This window comes from Strongylocentrotus purpuratus, unplaced genomic scaffold (genome assembly GCF_000002235.5).
Source record: "Strongylocentrotus purpuratus isolate Spur 01 unplaced genomic scaffold, Spur_5.0 spur5_scaffold_3, whole genome shotgun sequence".
NCBI lineage: Eukaryota > Metazoa > Echinodermata > Echinoidea > Camarodonta > Strongylocentrotidae > Strongylocentrotus > Strongylocentrotus purpuratus.
In genome coordinates this window covers 38803301-38823318 of record NW_022145609.1, presented here as the reverse complement: position 1 = coordinate 38823318, position 20018 = coordinate 38803301, and the positions used below count along the sequence as shown (strand labels likewise).

Sequence of the window (20018 nt, the reverse complement as noted above, 5' to 3'; positions counted from 1 at the left end):
AAAGAAAAAATGATTTCACTGAAATGAATTTGCTATATACTTAGGCTACTGAATGTTATTTTGTGAATGTTTCAGTTCAATTGAAATAAGGTAAAAATATAGATCAATATTTACAAGTATAAAAAATTGATAAAAAGTGTTGTTAAAAAGAGTTGTCATGTATTAAAAAAAAAACACAAACGAACAGTTGAAAATACATTATATAACTAGCACACAATGTGGGCAATAGTGGGGGTTGAATTGAAGATGGTTGGAGTCTTAGTACTTTCGACCATTGTAAACAAAGAAAAACAAAACAAAACAAAGAACCTTCAAACAACATGGCCATGGAGAGGGAAAGAGAGAGAGGGAGAGAGAGAGAGAGGGAGAGAGGGAGGGAGAGAGAGAGAGAGAGAGAGAAAGGGAGAGAGGGAGAGACAAGAGAGAACAAAAGAGGTATAAGAATACCACCAGCAATTTCATCAAGGTCAATTTTATTCATATCATCTTGACCACTGGGACCTAGAACTTTCGCATGCAAGATGATTTTTTTTTAAATTGTGAGTGATCTAGATTCGTGAAAGTTTCATGCCATGGTGTGATTGCATCAAAACACAAAGTGTCCAACAGCAAAGATCACCTTTATTGATGATTGGTATATTTCATAAAAGTCTCCTTTACTACACTATTTCGATGTGTTGATGAACAAGTATCCCATTATGAAGGTTACTGGTTCAAAACTTTTCATTAGAACCTCTCACTCTTGCTCTCTCAGATAGAAATGGCAAATGGTAGTTGGATAATCCTTCAGGGGCATCTTCAATAAGTTGGGCAGGCCCCAAAACCCTACCCCCCCCCCAATATTTCCCTAGACTTTAATAACTGACATTTTTTTTAAAGATTTAAAAAAAGAGTCTTCATCTACAAAAATAGAGGGAAGTCACATCTCTCCACAGTATCACATATCTTTCATCCCCCCTCCCCCTCCCTTCCTAGGTGACTATGGGTGCATAATTGTTAAAAAGGTTGGATAACTTAAGGAGGCTCTGCCTCCCCCCCCCCCTCCTCCCCCCCCCCCTCCCCCCCCCCCCCCCCCTCCTCCCCCCCCCCCTCCTCCCCCTCCCCCCCCCCTCCTCCCCTCCTCCCCCTCCTCCTCTCCCTCCTCCTCCCCTCCTCCCCCCCCCCCCCACCGCCGCCCCAACATTACTTAGAATCTGCTCTTACAATCCCAGCATAGAGCCAGAGTTGCCTGCATGCTGTCAACAAACTCACACTCCTAACTCCACACTCTCAACTGACCTCTCGGTCCGACCTGGATCGATCCGAACCGAGCCTGAGTGTTGTGTGAATAAGGCCTCTGGCTACTACATGGCACATACTATCTCCATGCCCAGACATACTGATGAAATATGATCGCTATGTTTACCCTATTGCAAACAGACAGTATACCCATCTACTTTTATAATATACATTGTCTCATGGTTACTCCTAATTAAATTCATGGATGTGCATGCAGGCAGGCCGATGTGCAATAAAATGTAATTTCTCTATTAAAACTCAGATATTGAACTGAAAGTGACTCGGTAACATTGCCTCAGATTCTGAAACAAAATCCTGGATTTAGCTCATGCTGCAGTCATAATTATAAACCTTGAGGTAAGTCAGGAATCTCATGACGTGATCGGCCGTCTGATTATCAAGATATTTAACATCGGAAATCAAAATTTAATTTTAACATTGTGAAACGATGCCTTTATTAAAAGTAAAAGTACCAAATGATTGAATTCAGCAATATAGTTTCTAACCGAGAAATCAGGTGGCACATGTGATCATAATTTGTGATTTTAGTTTTCGGTCGCATACATGTAGGTTTCTGATTTTAGAATAGATCAAGAAAGGTTTACAAAAATACTTTTCCTTCTTCTTTCCTTGATTTCTCATGACTTTTCCTGTATACCGGATTCATCAAAACTTCACTTTGATCATGGATATATGTCGCTAGTATATCCATGCTTTGATCTATAAAGTGTAAGGCGTTCATGTAGACCCATGTTCTATCCAGGCCGAAAGAGCAAATAAGCCTTCATTATTAATGGTCTGTGCAGAACTCAAATTGGTATTCATTCTGCATTTCTCATGCTAGAGGCAAGACGGAGTATTAAATGACAAAACCAAACATCAAATTTCCGTCACAAGACAGGCGCTGACATCCAAAATAAGAAATCCAATTCAGAACAAGTTTAAAGGCATCACTCTGAAGTGTGGAGGGATTAAAAAGCATTTGAAGGACAAATTTGCTGATAATTTTAGATGGTATGTGATCGGATCACAAGGTGCATCAGACTTTGGAATACTGTAGATAAAAAAATGTTGGAATACAATTGCCTAAATATTGGGTCATATATTTCATTTGAAACTGCTCTCTTAAAAAAAAATGAAATCATGATTTTTTTGGGATAAAGTTTAATATCTTCATACCAGTCTTAACGTATATTTCTATAATTTTTAGTTGAGGCATATAGATTGACAATTAGTGTGACATCCTTCACATAGCAAATGGGGGGGGGGGGGGGGGGGGGGCAAGTGTGGCGAGAGCCAAATTTGTTAATGTTCTTTGATCTCTTTTTCTCTATTCTTTGTTTCTCCCTTATTCTCTACTCTCCATGTCTATTAATCTCTTTCTCCCCCTCTCTCTCTCTCTCTCTGCATCCATTTGTTCCCCTGTGTCTATCTTTTTGTCTGTCTGCCTACCTCTCCCCTCTTTTTCTCTCTCTCCCTCCCTTTCTCTCTCTCTCTCTCTCTCTTGCAATCTCCTTCTCTCTCTCTCTCTCTCTTGCACACGCCTTCTCTTTCTCTCTTTTTTTCTCTCTCTCCATCTCCCTCTTTCATTCTCTCCCCCTTACATGCACACGTAAACAGACACAAATAATGCAATGTGCAGAAATGCAATGACAAATGTCAAGGATGAGCTCCTGACAGTTTTTCCAAACTTCAGAAAAACACAGATTCAAACAACACGCACACACACCAGGCCGATCAATTCACATGCCATGGATTCCCTCCACATAATAGTACGTCTTCAAGCAGTCCTCACTAGCTCGAGATTGCCAAATATCCCGCTATTTAAACTATCCCGATCGGAACTATCCAGCTAATTTGCGTCCTCATCAGCCCAAAGTTGCAATTAGCGGGATATTTGGTCGGGATTGTCATCCCAAGATATCTTGGGATAGTTTGCAAAATATCCCACTATTTGGCAAAATATCCAGCTATTTGTCCGGTGCGTCTTCACCAGACCGAAGACTCGCACTATGCGCGAACGCTGAGCAAAATATCTTGAGCTAATTTCTCAAGGTTGAGTTTCAAGTTTCGAGGTCAAATCTCGAGCTGATGAAGACGCGATTTGTAACTTCGGGATTATTTCCCAAATCAGAAATAGCGGGCTATTTGGCAATCTCGAGATAGTGAAGACAGGCCTATTGCCATTCTACAAGAGCCATTCATACATGAGGCCACGAGGCAGTAAACCACTTACATGTAAAGTATTTTAAAAGCGCGTAGGTCCATGGTAGGCGAAAGGAAACAAATGAGATAATCAAGTGTAGTGCCATTTAGATGTTTCTTAAAATACACAGATCAGCAAGTACAACTGGGTTTCTCTTTTTAAGAAACCCATAATAAAGTCTTCTTTTTTTATATGGAAGGTTTTGCCTGAATGGCTTTTTAAGGTGGTTCACCGTGCCTTAAAATTGCCTTGTTTATGTTTCCTATGTAACTAAGATCATTTGTCAATCCAAATTTTGACAAAAAACATTAAAACAGCGTCTGGTTTAAATTTTAGTAGAATACAGCCAGGCCAAAGTGTGGAACTTTGCTACATATGAAATCCTTGGGACAAGGGAAATTACTTTGTCATATTGAAAGTTTGAAAGATTATTATCGTTACCAGGGCTTAAGTCCAAATTAATGCACAGAACTGGGACTGACCAAACTCCTCTGATGAAATGGGAGCTCATTATAAGGGTCACGTGTACACAAGCCTGATTATTCCTCTGTTATAATTTTAAAAAACATACAAAACTTGATAGAAATTTATGATACCGTTCAAGGTTCAAGTTCAAAAAGAGTTTATTAATCAAATGATTCGCAGTCAAAGGCTGAATTGCACATTTGTTACATTTGTTACATTTAAAGATATACAAAATAAATAATTGAAAATAGATACATACAAACAAAAATTGCAAAGTGCACGTTACAAACCAATAGTAAATGTTAAAAGTTTAAAAAGTTTAAAAAGTGATGAGTGGCAGTGGGCATTCTCGTGGTGATGGGCACACATGTCCAGGAGGTGGGCCCCTTCCCCTTCAAAAAAAAAAATTAATCAAAACAACCCCCTCCCCCCAATAAATTAAGATTAGATCCCACCAACAAGGAAAGGGCGCCCATCACCCAGAGAATGCCCATGCATATACAACCGTATACAATATTCCTAAAAATATTAGTAGGTAGTAGAAAAGAAGGGAAAAAGAGGCATACATCCATCTATCAGAAATGAAATGTAATTCATAAATTTAAAATATAAAGCACTTTCCACCAAAGTCTCTATAACAAACAAAATACAATGACAAACAATTGCATATTAAACAACAACAAAATTACAAATAAACCTATATATGTTCATACATGTACATTGTGGTCTCAGGGCACTTTTGGGGCCTGTGGGAATTTGGTGTAACAAGGGTCCGGTTGTCTGAGCTAGAAGCCCCCCCCCCCCCTTCCCCCCTCCCACCCACCTGAGTTACTTTATTCAAGTGACATTTACAGCAATCATACTATCTCCTAGATGCTACCAAAATAAAAAGAAGCTGTACACTCAATCGTCAAGTATCCCCTGCACCGTTTGAAGTAGTTTATATTAAAAACGTTTATTATTGTACCACCAAACACAATCTCCAGCATTGCCGGAATGACAAATGACCTTTTAACAAAGCGATTGGCTATACTTGAGCAGTCAAAATAAATCAGTCTAGCATCGAGATGAAGTTTAATGGCAACTTGTCCAAAGTCTCAGCTGAGTGCTATGGAAATGTCATGGTCTAAATTTGATACAACAAACACTCTGGACATTAGTTTGGTTGTTTGGGGGTAATAATAAACAAGTTTGAAGTACGAAAAGCGCTATCTTTAGTATACCTATAGAGACATTTTATTTGATTATATATAATAAAAAAATACATGCTTCAGTAAACAATTGTCAGTTGTTAACTGTCTAACACTGGTTGAATTTAATTATTTCAACACTTCAACATTTAGATCATATGCATGTACTGGTACCTAAATCTACAGCCATGTACTGTACCTATACACAACCAAGTACGGTACATTTACCTATTTAACCCTAACCTTAAACTCAATTAGAGACCAATCTCTAAACTATTTATCTCTGACAAAATAAAATGTTGACCAGCTCAGTCTTGGCAGAGCAAATCACTACATTCTAATCATCACCATAGAACCTCTAACTTTTGTTGAAAGGCATTATTTAACAATGTTAAATCTGAGATGCATGGCCCTACCTGTTATCAGTGTCTGTGATATGGTGTATTATTGCGCTTCAAAATGATCATGAAGTGCCTCAAAAAAGTAAAAATCTTTGAGTGACCGGTTTTACCATACTCATTTTCCCCAATAGACTGTAGTGCTATAAAACCCGTTAGGAAAACGAAAGATGAAATTTTGATTTCCAATCATAAATATCTTGATAATCAGACAGGCTTGTAAAAGTCATGGGATTCCTGACTGCCCTAAATGTTTATAATTATGATTGCAGCATGAGCTAAATCCAGAATTTTGTGTCAGGATCTGAGGCAATGTTACGAGTCACTTTAATATAAACAAATACATGGACATATAGGGTAATGTCAACAATGTCAAGACACCAGGTTCTAGCCAACATATCATCATCATCATCAAGCACCAGGTCTGTTGCAGACATCACATATACAGAAAGGATTATCTAGAAAGAAAGAATAATACGAGGGAAGATTTCTGGCAAGAGAAGCAGGGGAAGGCAACGCCTCATATACTTGCAGAGCCTGAACAAATGGGCAACCAAAAATGAAATCAACAATACCAGCTTTTTTAAGAATAACTAACTACATTTGAAACAAACAGTTCCAATTGAACTATATCGATTTGGCCATAATTTGGCCATTGAACAAATACTTTATCAACTATTTTTTATGCTCTATTGATCCAATGTTTACTTATTCAATGTTTATATTATTTGTTTAAAAAAAAAAAAAGCAATTTACTAACCCAAAGGGATAAATCTGCCCTTTTCCTTCCTTTTACCAGAGTCAGTATTCTGAAACTACCGATAAGCTATCTTTCACGTTTTAGAGAGATGACTGAGAGGTATGTGTGTGTTTTGAATGTTCACTGTCATCACAACAACAAAAGATGGAAATCTAATTGAACACACATTCAAAGGCATCAAGTGTGGAGGGATTATATACCGGTAGCCTTTGAATGACAAATTTCCAGATACTTATACATTTTTAAAGTGATCGGAATCACAAGGTACATCAGACTTTAAAATGCATCAACAAATGTTGGAATACAATTGCATGAATATATGGTCATATATTCAATAGGCAATACACAAAGAAATTTAGAAAAAATCTTTTTGAACTGATTTTCTTTGATAAAGTTTAATATTTTCATACCAATCTTAACATATATTTCTACAATTTTTAGTTGAGGCATAGACTGACTAGGAGGGTGACATCCCCTACATTGCAAGTGATTGCCTAGTAAATATCTGTACACGTGAGTATATGGTTTACACATGTAACTGCTCAAACACTAATAATAAGCGTTTATATCCCACAAAATTACGATTTCATGATGACAATCAACAAACCTCTTGCTAACAAAAAAGGTAACAGCGTTTCCAAAAACTTTCCAATATACCATCCCAGTTTGTTAATTGCCTGACTGAACATGAGAAGCTGAAGAAGCGATCAAAAGAAACACGCATCACAAAACACTTTTTCCTTTGGCCCTGTTTGCGTCATCAATTGAATAGCCAGTCACACTCACTGTCACAGCTATGAATCCCTGAGTCTGTTTGCTGGGAAAATGTTTTCTTATTAAACACAAGGAGCATTCTATTCAAATACCAATGACAAACTCTGGCAAGAAATTGGAGGCAAGGTTTTCCTGCATAGGCCTGCTTTCATCAAACCAAAGTTGCAAAATAACCCGCTGTTTTAACTAGCCGATCTCAAATAAGCCAGCTAATTTGCATCTTCATCAGCCAACGTTGCTATTTGGTTCAGAAAATATCCCGAGAAATCTTGGTATTGTTTCCAAAATAACCCACTATTTGGGAAATAGCGGGCTAATTTGCTCATGTTTGGGATGAGCGTATCGGTCTGGTAAAGACGTAATTTCGAGCTTTGGGAAAATATCCAGAGTCTGGAAAAAGCAGGTTATTTTGCAACTTCTGTCTGATGAAGACAGGCCTTTAACATTGTTGTTTTGAGAGTGTTTTGCATACCGTATATCAGGGCTCAAATTAATTTTTTGTCCACCGGGGCTCTTCCCCCCCCCCCCCCCAAAAAAAAGAGCCCCCGTGAGCCTTCTCACGGGGGCTCTTTTAGTACTGACGGGGGCTCTTTTTTATACAAATATCCATTGAATTGGTACCTATGATACTCCTCAATTATTTTCTATTTCATCATTATCATTTCAATCAGCATTTTCCCTCTTACAAATTTACAAGCTACATAGCTGTTACTGGCCTGTGTATATAATATATGCACACAACACTGATCTTTATGATGTTTTTAATGTGACATATCTTCTTCTCCCCTTGCAAACGAGAAAGAAAACAAGGTCATTAAAAGGGATTAAGCGACAAATAATGATTGTGATTCAAATTGATGCGAATATTTGTTTGAATAAGCACTGCTATTCACCCGAATCTTCTTTGTAAAAATAACTTTTACAAATCTCAGCCATGCTTACTGAGTTAAGACGTTCCATTCAATGTAAAATACTCATTAAAGAATACACTTCTCCTAATCTGAAAGTGATCTTACAACACAGTGGCAGATTTGTATGGCTGAGATTTGTAAAAGTCGTTTTTACAAAGAAGATTCTGGTGAAAAGCATTGCTTATTCAAAGAAATCCTTGCATCAATTTGAATCACAATGATTATTTGTCGCATGATCCTTTTATTAAATAACCTTGTTTTCTTTTTTGTTTGCAGGGGAGAAGAAGCTATGTCACGTTAAGAAATCATAAAGATCAGTTGTATTATGCATATATACATATGATACCAGAACAAATGTTGATTATCAGAATGTCATTTTGGAATACCTCTATACAAATACCACATCTTTAGCTCGTATCAGTATTAGTATGATCCAATATAAAGCTATTATTCTTTATTTAATTCAGTATAATGCTTTTCCTCAAAAATAGTTTTGCTATTTTTTTAGGGTTGAGACGCTAAGAAATGGTTTCAAATGTACATTACACGAACCCTGAACCATTGCAAAATGATGGTTGTTCTCTCTCTCTCTCTCTCTCTCTCTCTCTTTATTTTAATCATGCATTATCAACTACATATAGAGCAGCAACCAAAAACTTAGGGTTATCTGAGATAGGTGAAAGTAAGAGTTAAAAAGAAAGTCATGCTAAAACGGCGCTTCACTTCCCCCCCCCCCCTGAAAAAAATAAAATAGATTAGTAGTCCTCCTCTCCAGCATCCCCCCCCCCCCCCCCCCCCCCGCTTTAATATCACATTTTCACTTGGCAGCCCAAGGGGGCCGGGTGAGGTGGGAGGAGGCGCTTAAACCCCCCCCCCCCCCCCCCCCCCCCCCCGTAGATCTGCCCATGTTACCCTATCATTCTTGGTCTTCCTCTTCCTCTCAATATAGGGACTTTTAGATTTGCGTGGACGTGGACGTGTTACGTCCTTTTAAGACACTGGCAGTCACATGTGACGTCCTTTTAAGCAGTGGCACTGCCTTAAAAGGAGGTCACACGTTGCAGTCCACATTCTCATCGTGCAAATCTAAAAGTCCCTAATATTGATTTACTGGTCATTTGAGATCACCAGATTTCAGCGGGTTAATGCTTTCACAACGAAAACCTTCTCCATGACCATGTTTCTGCCCTTGCGCGATCGCCTCCAGCTCCAGCAGACATGGCGCGGCAGCGTGCACACGTACCGCTACTAACGGCGCAGTAGGCCTATAACCACTGCTGACGGCGGCACTGCACTGCGAGCTGAATCAGTAGGCCTACTCATAAAACGAGAAATCTTGCACGCTAATCTAAGTTCCATTTCATTGGTTTAAGGTTTGAAAATTGAAACTCAATATTGTGTTAAAGTTATAACAGAAAAGATAATCTTTATTTTATAATTCCACGGGGGCGATTTTTAATTTTGCAATCGCCCCCGTGAGCAACCTGATGGGGGCGATTATGTAGCTCACGGGGGCGAATCGCCCACTGCCCCCGTGTATTTTGAGCGCTGCCGTATATGATATACACATACTGAATTTGAGGACATGAAACTTTCATGAATTCTTGATGAAGAAAGGCTTCAAGGCAAAAACTTACCTATACAAATTTCAAAAGTGATTCATAGCTGGACATGCTACGATCATAGTTTCATACCCTACCATTTCCAGTAGGATGCTATTCTCTGGATATGAAAGTACATGAAATATCAATCCCCTTTTGACCCTCTTCAAACAACTGGTCAAATGACAACTGCAATTATACGGTAGTCATTATACTCTAGATTACCAAAAACAATTAAATTGTTTAATTTTTTTTTAAAGTGGACATTTTCAGGCTATAATGTGTACTTTTAAAGGTAAAGACCAGTATTGGAAACGCCCCAATTTCAAAAAATGAAATGGAAGCTCTCATTACCAATCATGTGAAAGAATATGTTTTGACTAATACATGATGATAAAAAATTTGCCGGGACACCGCCTGCTAATTCATATATTTGGTAAATTTGTTTCTCTCATGGTCTGTGAGAGATATAGGGTAGTCCCATATACATCTTTCTGTGTATAGTGCTTGTAATTTTACGAAGAATGAGCCAAATTTCTTATCATTTTGATGATTCCAGAACCTTGCAGATGCTAGATGCTAGATTATCAACCTTTTCTGATCGATTCCATAACGTTTCTTTCACAATGCAATCGCATGACCATAACTGGTCTTTACCTTTAAGCTTAAAACATGATTAATTCATCAAACAAAGTTAATTGCAGTTCTAAAATAATACATTTCTGAACTGTAATCATTCATGAGGGGATTTTCTACAGGAAATCCTGACTGCATGGAATAGCCATCTGCACACCTTCAAATAACAACATTATCCTGAAAGACTGTACAAGGATGAGCATGGTGCAATTGTTCATTGTCTGTCACACTATGGGTTGATCATTCCATGTAAAATCAAATAAATATTACTCAATCCTGTTTTATTCTAAACAATTTGAGCTAAAAATAAAAAAAGAAATAAATGATTTAAAAATTGGTGATCAACCAACATACAACCATACTTGACATTGAATCATTATCACAAAATGAAATATTTTTAGTCACAATTCTTTGTTGCTATGAGGCAGGGGATATTCCTCACATTGACACTGTCTCAGTAATATATGAATGGACAAACCTGTCTTAGTGACCACCTCTCTACAAAGGCCAACTGGCCATGCATTTTGAAGGTGGAGAAATTTCTGGTCAAAAAGTACAAGTACGACAGGAAAACCCCAGTGATCTGCAATGATCATTTTTACAGTTTACAGCATGGAAACGTACGTACGTAACAGCGGTTGAATACATGCAATACGTCACAGAACTGGCCGTGCGCAAACACAATGGCGCCGTTGTGATAATTCTCAAAGCCACAGAAGACTAAGGATTCTGAAGAAGAGTTACGTCCTCCCTTTTGTCAAATGTATGATGTTTACATTTTCAGATGTTTCAATGGCCTACAAACTGAAATTAAAATGTGGTTTCAGGGTTAATTCCCCTTTGACTTCTGTTCCAATGGCCCTTCACGTGCCCTTTAGTTAATTCACAGACTGAAGAGCTTTGTTTTCATCATATTGGCCCAGCAATGAGAAAAAAATTACTGGATAAGGTGCGCTCCAGTGCTTCAGTTCAGTCATTAAGAGACATCTTAAGGTAATACAAAGGTGTGCACTTAAGTGGATGGGCAGTGAGTGTGGGATTATTAAAAGACAAAACAAATTGTTGTTTAGACCTTCCATGGCTGAGAAACTTTCCTCTAAGTATCGACCTACATGTAGGTCAGCCTTGAGGCTCAATTTTTGCAAGAGGGTAGGGCAATCTGATAAATGGAAAACTAACTACATGTACATAGTCAAATTGCTGGGATATAGTTACTTTACATACTGACCACATTGATGTAGTAAAACTAGTAATAGCTAAGTTCAACCAACACCAGCGCTCAAAATACACGGGGGCGGTGGGCCAATCGCCCCCGTGAGCTACATAATCGCCCCCGTTAGGTTGCTCACGGGGCGATTGCAAAATTAAAAATCGCCCCCATGGAATTATAAAATAAAGATTATCTTTTCTGTTATAACTTTAACACAATATTGAGTTTCAATTTTCAAACCTTAAACCAATGAAATGGAACTTAGATTAGCGTGCAAGATTTCTCGTTTTATGAGTAGGCCTATTATTACCGATTCAGCTCGCAGTGCAGTGCCGCCGTCAGCAGTGGTTATAGGCCTACTGCGCTGTTAGTAGCGGTACGTGTGCACGCTGCCGCGCCATGTCTGCTGGAGCTGGAGGCGATAGCGCAAGGGCAGAAACATGGTCATGGAGAAGGTTTTCATTGTGAAAGCGTTAACCCGCTGAAATCTGGTGATTTCAAATGACCAGTAAATCAATATTAGGGACTTTTAGATTTGCACGACGAGAACGTGGACTGCAACGTGTGACCTCCTTTTAAGGCAGTGCCAGTGCTTAAAAGGACGTCACATGTGACTGCCAGTGTCTTAAAAGGACGTAACACGTCCACGTCCACGCAAATCTAAAAGTCCCTATTGAGAAGAAGAGGAAGACCAAGTTGTCGTGGAATGATATGGTAACATGGGCATATCTACGGGGGGAGGGGGGTTAGGGGGTTTAACCCCCTCCTCCCACCCCCCCCCCCCCCCCCCGCCCCCTTAGGCTGCCAAATGAAAATGTGATATTAAAGCGGGGGGAGGGGGGGGATGCTGGAGAGGACTACTAATCTATTTTATTTTTTTCAGGGGGGGGGGAAGTGAAGCGCCGTTTTAGCATGACTTTCTTTTTAACTCTTACTTTCACCTATCTCAGATAACCCTAAGTTTTTGGTTGTTGCTTTATATGTAGTTGATAATGCATGATTAAAACAAAGAGAGAGAGAGAGAGAGAGAGAGAGAGAACCACCATCATTTTGCAATGGTTCAGGGTTCATGTAATGTACATTTGAAACCATTTCTTAGCGTCTCAACCCTAAAAAAATAGCAAAACTATTTTTGAGGAAAAGCATTATACTGAATTAAATAAAGAATAATAGCTTTATATTGGATCATACTAATACTGATACGGGCTAAAGACAATGTGGTATTTGTATAGAGGTATTCCGAAATGACATTCTGATAATCAACATTTGTTCTGGTATCATATGTATATACGCATAATACAACTGATCTTTATGATTTCTTAACGTGACACAGCTTCTTCTCCCCCTGCAAACATAAAAGAAAACAAGGTTATTTCATAAAAGTATCATGTGACAAATAATCATTGTGATTCAAATTGATGCAAGGATTTTTTTGAATGAGCAATGCTTTTCACCAGAATCTTCTTTGTAAAAACGACTTTTACAAATCTCAGCCATGCAAATCTGCCACTGTGTTGTAAGATCACTTTCAGATTAGGATTTCTTTGATGAGTATTTTACATTGAATGGAACGTCTCAACTCAGCAAGCTCGGCTGAGATTTGTAAAAGTTGTTTTTACAAAGAAGATTCGGGTGAATAGCAGTGCTTATTCAAACAAATATTCGCATCAATTTGAATCACAATCATTATTTGTCGCTTAATCCCTTTTAATGACCTTGTTTTCTTTCTCGTTTGCAAGGGGAGAAGAAGATATGTCACGATAAAGACATCATACAGATCAGTGTTGTATGCGTATATATTATATACACAGGCCAGTAACAGCTATGTAGCTTGTAAATTTGTAAGAGGGAAAATGCTGATTGAAATGATAATGATGAAATAGCAAATAATTGAGGAGTATCATAGGTACCAATTCAATGGATATTTGTATAAAAAAGAGCCCCCGTCAGTACTAAAAGAGCCCCCGTGAGAATGCTCACGGGGGCTCTTTTTTGGGGGAAGAGCCCCCGTGGACAAAAAATTAATTTGAGTCCTGACCAACACACCATAAACTTATTAGTTTAGCTAATAATTTTAAACCCTGAGGGTGTTATATAGTTGAGGACAGTGCAGAGCTCTGGATGCACTTTTGATTTTGGAATCTTAAAAGTTTACTCTCAGTTTTTAACCAAATGTGATCTTATGGTGACCACAACAACTACAAGCCATACAGGTCCTCACTAAAAGTTATGTGCAGTGCAGGCACAATCAACTTTAATCCAAGTTTCAACGACGATTATGACTGCTTAATTGCTATAAAAGCTTGTCGTTTAAAACCTCAAACAGTGAAGTTTGAGTGCCGTGTGAACCAGCGTTGTTAGAGAGTCGTTGTTTAAAACCTCACGGTTTCACCAACTACAACAGTGTAGTGTGAAAATAGCTGATGAAGGGCAATGCATGACTATATTATACTATACTGTACATATAGACTACCAGACCAGGATTAAACCATGTTCCTAAATGTCTGTATGGGTCAACAATAAGGAGACCCATTCAGAGTCTATGGCAGTGGGACTAATGAAAAACAAAAGAAATATTTTTGTCGAAATATATGACAGGAAAGTAATGAAAGCTGAGAATGTTGTTGGTCATTTGTCCAAATGTGAGTTGTACTTTTCAGTAAATGAAAAAGATTTATTGGTTTTGTTTGTTCATATTTTGCACAACTGCACAATAAACAATTCGGAACTGCTTTGAGCCATTTTCTCCCTAAACGCAATTCCATCAACAGAACTCAAAATACAGTTTTAATGAATTTGAGGATCTATGTCTAGACACGATGTTCCACCATGCTCGGTGACTTTCATCCATTCTATGTTTCTTTGACCAAGTCGTCTCTCATCTCTCCCTTATTCTCTCATCCCTCTCTCTTTTTCTCTTGCTCGCTCTCCCTCTCTCCTCCCCCCCCCCCCCCTCCCCCCTCTCTCTCTCTCTCTCTCTCTCTCGCTTTCTCTCTCTCTCTCTTGCTCTCCCTCCCCCTCTCTCTCTCTCTCTCTCTCTCTACAGGCATAGCTTCCTCCTAAATCACTCAGACATTGGTGGAGTTTTTTCATTACATTAATGGAACGGAATGGTTTATGGTCTATCAACAAATCTGAGTGTTTGGCGATGACACCAGAGAATGCATGGCTACGTTCACACGACAGGATCTCATGATTTAGAACTTTGATCTTATCTAGTAGTATGGATGCACTTACTCTACGTTTTAACCACAAGCAACATATATTATACACAGGGGGGGGGGGGGGGTCTACACTCAAGTTTCATGCCAGAGCGGACACAATTAAAGTCTTTTCCAGCTTGTAATTAAAGCAACTGCTGGATCAGCTGGTAGTTAAAACTTTGAGCACTTGTCGTTTTGGTGCCGTATGAACCCACATCCCGTGCACGCGCTCATCCCGTGCAGGGCTCCAGTTTCCAGTGGGACGTGTTGTTTTACTTTAAGTTTCACTAACTTATCGTTTTAACCCACACTGGTGTCGTGCGAACAGAGCTACTGCCTCTACTTTAGAGAGCCCATTAGGAGCATGGAGATATATATCTCTATGTTAGGAGTGCAGTCAGGCATTTTAGGTCCACATCAGCCAGTCAAGCGGGGAGGTATCAAATGGAATGAAAGTGTGAAGTTCTGATTTCGAACAAGAGTGATAACATTAATATTTAATGTGAATGTATCACATTTTCAACTCAAATAAACATTCTTCACAATCTAAAAGTAATTGGAGCAATTCATAAGGAAGACCACTAAAGGCTAAGACATTTGCAATTACTAAGGTTATTTTCAGTATTCTTCAATTAAATTCTATTTCAATCACAATTGAAAATATAGATACATGTACATGTAGTTAGATACAGTGTACCATGTGTTCTATGTTTTCTTGTTGTACCTTTTTCCTCTTTTATATGCTTTTTCTTTTCTATCATTTATTGGAATAATTTTTCAAACAGAACATCATTGAAGGTTCAAGCTGTTTGACTAAGGTTTTTAGGTATTCTTCAATTCTTTTTCTTACATTACAGATGTACAAAATATAACAAAGTTTTAACAAAATCTGTTTTAAAAATGGCATTTCCTTGTATCTCATTCAATGTTTCTACATACCGGTAGGTGTCATGTAACATAAACAGGAAGTTATCAGTACTTATTATTAAATCCCATGAACAGAATTTATTCCCAATGGCATAAAAACAAGCATGTACTGTACATAGTTTGTTGCAATAAAACTCAACAAAGGACACATATATCTATCTGTCCTTGAAATAAATACATACCGTGTCAATTGCGGTGCCAGTAGCAGCACAGACACTTTTATTGAGGACACGTAAGCACAATATATTTATAATGTTACATGGACACACATGATCTCATCATAACATGATCTATCTTTAAAAAATGAATGGTATCCTACGTCTGATTTTCCTCAAACTTCACATATATGTTTATCTACTTCTTGCTCAGTCTTCAGATCATGATTCAAGCCAAGCTTTATAAAGGATTAATTTTCCTTAATTTAACCATGCAAAAAGGAATCCTATGCAGTTCATGCGGTAAGGCATGGGTTAATAGTGTAGACGGTCACACCCTTCTGGCTACATTGATATAGCTATTGTTGTCAAAAGATTGGAACTCAACCTTGATTAACCAGGTGCATCAACAAGACCGACTTCAGAGTTCAGATGCACAATAGATTCAAGGAACAAAAGTACATTACACCGAATGGCCATGATTATGTGTGTCATACATGTAGGTTGGTTTTTATTTGGGGTCGTTAGTTATGGCAGTGTAGGACTGAAGCATGGGACTGGACTTGAAGGTAAAAATACTCAATAAACTGGGGTTGAAATATTACATGACCTTTGACATTTACCTTTGACATTTACCCTTTGAACTTACTTGTGTTTCTGTCTCCATAACTGATGGCTTCTGCCAGTGGATTCCATCCATGGACGTTCTTTGATTTGACAGGTGCTCCATGGGCCAATAACAGGTGCATACAATCTAATTACAAAAACAACAACAATGTACATTTGAGAGAGAGGGGTTAAGTCATTACAGACAATATCAGAAGTTGAATCCATTAACATGCATACCAATTTCAGGGCTCAACATCAACAAGCACCAGAGACACATTGGCACCAAAATATAGGTCTGGATCTGGACCAAACAATTCTAAATATTTACATGGGGCTCATACACCGTAACCCTAACAATTACAAACTGGACCTCCTACATTAAGTGTGTGGCCCTGCCAACTATAGATCGCTTTACAAAATATGAATAGTGAATAGGGCTTTGATTCACACTAGACTTTCTTTATCTTTTGGAGGGAGAGGGGGGGGGGGGGGTCATAAAAATAGATATGTAGTGGTAGATATGAATATTTAGATTACAGCTAATATTATCTGTTGAAATAAACACCAGACACACAAACTCCCACAACCCACAGCGGCTAGCCCACACCGACCTTTCTACATGTGATGTGGGGCTTTGTTGACCTCTTGGCTACAAAGGTAATGCCAAAATAATTGCCAAAATAATTGGCAAAATAAATCGAGGAAAAATACGCCTCTGGCAATGAAGGTTGATCAAATATCTTTGCCCAATACAAAGGCTCAACACTAACAGACCCCCAGGACACCAAAAATTGATGTCTTGCGATCCCCACAATGTCAAACTATCAACTAGGGGATTGCCATGCATACACACATTAAAATTCATCTTGATCATGTCATATTTTAAGGCTGCTTTAGTTTTTTTAAACATGGCAGCACGCCAACTAATCTTGCTCTTTTGAAACAACAACTCAGGGTCTTACTGGCCACTCACTTACTGCACGAACAAGGAAGTCGTCCCAGTAAAGAAGCTGTACATGTATGAATAACACTAACGAGCAGTTCTATAATGAATAAGGAATTATAAAGATCAATTAAAAAGGAATAATGTGAGACAAAAAATTAAATACTGCTCTTTGAAATTGGACTTCCAATTCTAGGTGGATATAATTAGAAAATGAATGTGTATAGGTTAATCATATAAAGGCTGCATTTATATCAGATGATGATTTATCGAATTTGGCATAACTAATTTTACTTACCTTTGTGACCCAATATGACGGAAAGATGTAGTGGGGAGTTTCCTGCATAAAACAAATAGTAATGATAGTAATGTTAAATTTATAGTGCATAATAAGTAGTTAATGAATTATCTGTGTGCTTTACAATATAAAGCTAAGATGCACTAGTCATTTGATATCAGGAACTATCTTATAAAACAATTAGCAGATTTTTACAGAAATATTATTACAAAGATAACAAGACATACATATATATACAAAATTGAAATGTACAAAATAAAAATCAAGCAACATAGGTAAACAGCGAATAAATAACATTTAAAGGGATCCGGTAACTTTGTCTCAGATTCTGAAACAAAATTCTGGATTTAGCTCATGATGCAATGATAATTATAAACCTTTAGGTCAGTCAGGAGCCCCATGACTTTTACAAGCCGATCGCCTGTCTGATTATCAAGATATTTATGATTGGAATTACAAATTTTGAAAACCGTTCGCCTGACGGTTTTCATAACACTACAGTCTATTGGGGAAAACGAGTATGGTAAAACCAGTCACTCAAAGATTTTTACTTTTTTGAGGCACTTCTTGATCATTTTGAAGCGCAATTTTTTTAGGGCTTCAATATTACACCATATCACAGACACTGATGACACTTAGGGCCGTGTATCTCAGATTTAACATTGTTAAACGATCCCTTTAAGCCAAAGATTGCAAAGAAGTGGCATTGATTTTATTTTATAAATTATATACCATGGCCTAATAGGTAAGGAGTATGAAGAAAATAAAGAATAACATAAGATGGTGCACAACGAATACAAGCAGGACTTGGGTTCTGTGCGTGCCCTTTTTCATACGAGCGCGTACAGGTGGGATAAGAAGTCTACTCACTAGGCGCTTTTATATAATTTGAGAGTGTCTTTAAACTTGAAATTCTTAACAGAAGTATTCAATCAAATGTTTGAAGATCATATGTAAATCAAGATATATAATTACGAAACGGAACTGAATCTAAATCTGAAAATAATATGGCTCAACACTCCTGGTGGTATAAAACCAGTCTGTTAACATCTGCTAACCGAAAACAGACTAAACAAAATATTTTATGGTGATTGGTAGTACTTCTTCTTCTTCTGTACATGTCGACAGACTTGTTAGTCCATATAAAGACACGGAAACGAAGCACGTGGTCATGGAATAGAGCAATCTTTTAGGAATTGTAGCGCATGGGACCTAAAGGAATCAATTGATCCTGTGTTGAATCAACACTGTTGATAATGCTATCAGGTAACTTATTCCAGTCCTTGCACGTACGAGGGAAATAGGAGAACTTGAAGAAGTCTGTCACTAGTAGTACTAGTATGGTATGCTTGAATTGAATACATAGAATTTAATGATATAGACTAATTTATATTTTCCATTGAATAGTTACAAAATCTTAGGGGACCACTCATTCACTGCGCACAGTCACAACTCTTTATTTTGTCAAACGCACAAGTGGTTTGTGCTTTCGAAAGAATGGCCTCTCTAATCTTTTCCCCATTCATAGACTTTGCATGCACATGAATGAGTGGTTTCCTATTTCATAATATAACGGACACTGATAATGATATCAATTACAACACCAATCGAAATTCTTTCAGTCGTTCACATACATTTACAGATGTAACAACACACTGACACAGCTCAGCACCGCAACGCAATTCAACAAATGCAATCCATCTACAATTCTACATGATTCGACTTACCGTGTATATCTTTCTGTGCGATGTCATATTTGTGCGAGCGAAGGAGAATCGAAAGTTGCTTCAAGTTGTCACGAAAAACACATTCATGGAGCGGGTAAGAGTTGTTACTCGTCATCTTCGATGAAACAGGGTCATGCTATCATGTGAATATACTCAGAGAATATCTCCGGAGGATAACGATGATTTTTAAAGTGGAAAATAATGACAGCGAAATCGTGGGAATCTTCAACTCGTCCGCTGCTGCCAAATCAACATTACATGTATTTATGTTCGCTTTGCGCAGGCGCAAAAACTTAGAAGTGCGTTGAACCGCAGACATTTGACCTATAATTAGGGAAAATCCCCTTCAAGTTAAGGGCGCGCGCTTTGCGCAATAATTATTATGTAAATATGAAAAGTTTCGAATAAAGAAACTTTCTATCCTGCATTATAGTTTACTTTTATTCATCTGAGATTGATTTTGAACTGATAGGTTTAGGTCCTGTTCTTGAATTTTGATTTACCGGTATGTCAACAATGTCTGTAAAGTGGACCAAAAATTAGAAGGCAATAATTCAATAACAAGCATACTGTTTTCACACTTTCATTTAATATTGCCTAGATGAAATAATGTTACTATGAATTATTCATAATCGAAATTCAAAAACATGTTCTACGTTTTTGTATTTGATAACAAAAAAGAAATATAAAAATGAATTATCATTTTCTGCAAAACTAACTTCATTAG

General features: G+C 37.9%; 1 protein-coding gene across 1 annotated transcript in view; it reads right to left on the bottom strand.

The window, feature by feature from the left end:
* The window catches only part of LOC586754 (ankyrin repeat domain-containing protein 13C-B), a 36173-nt gene extending 16611 nt beyond the window's left edge, over window positions 1-19562 (bottom strand). Inside the window, exons 1-3 of the mRNA XM_030995700.1 lie at window positions 19292-19562; window positions 17565-17606; window positions 16364-16468 (exon numbers count right to left, since the gene is read on the bottom strand). Of these exons, the coding sequence (XP_030851560.1) occupies window positions 16364-16468; window positions 17565-17606; window positions 19292-19406 (262 nt within the window). The 5' untranslated portion in view covers window positions 19407-19562. The remainder of the gene's footprint in view (window positions 1-16363; window positions 16469-17564; window positions 17607-19291) is intronic.
* Between the last annotated feature and the right edge of the window lie 456 nt (window positions 19563-20018).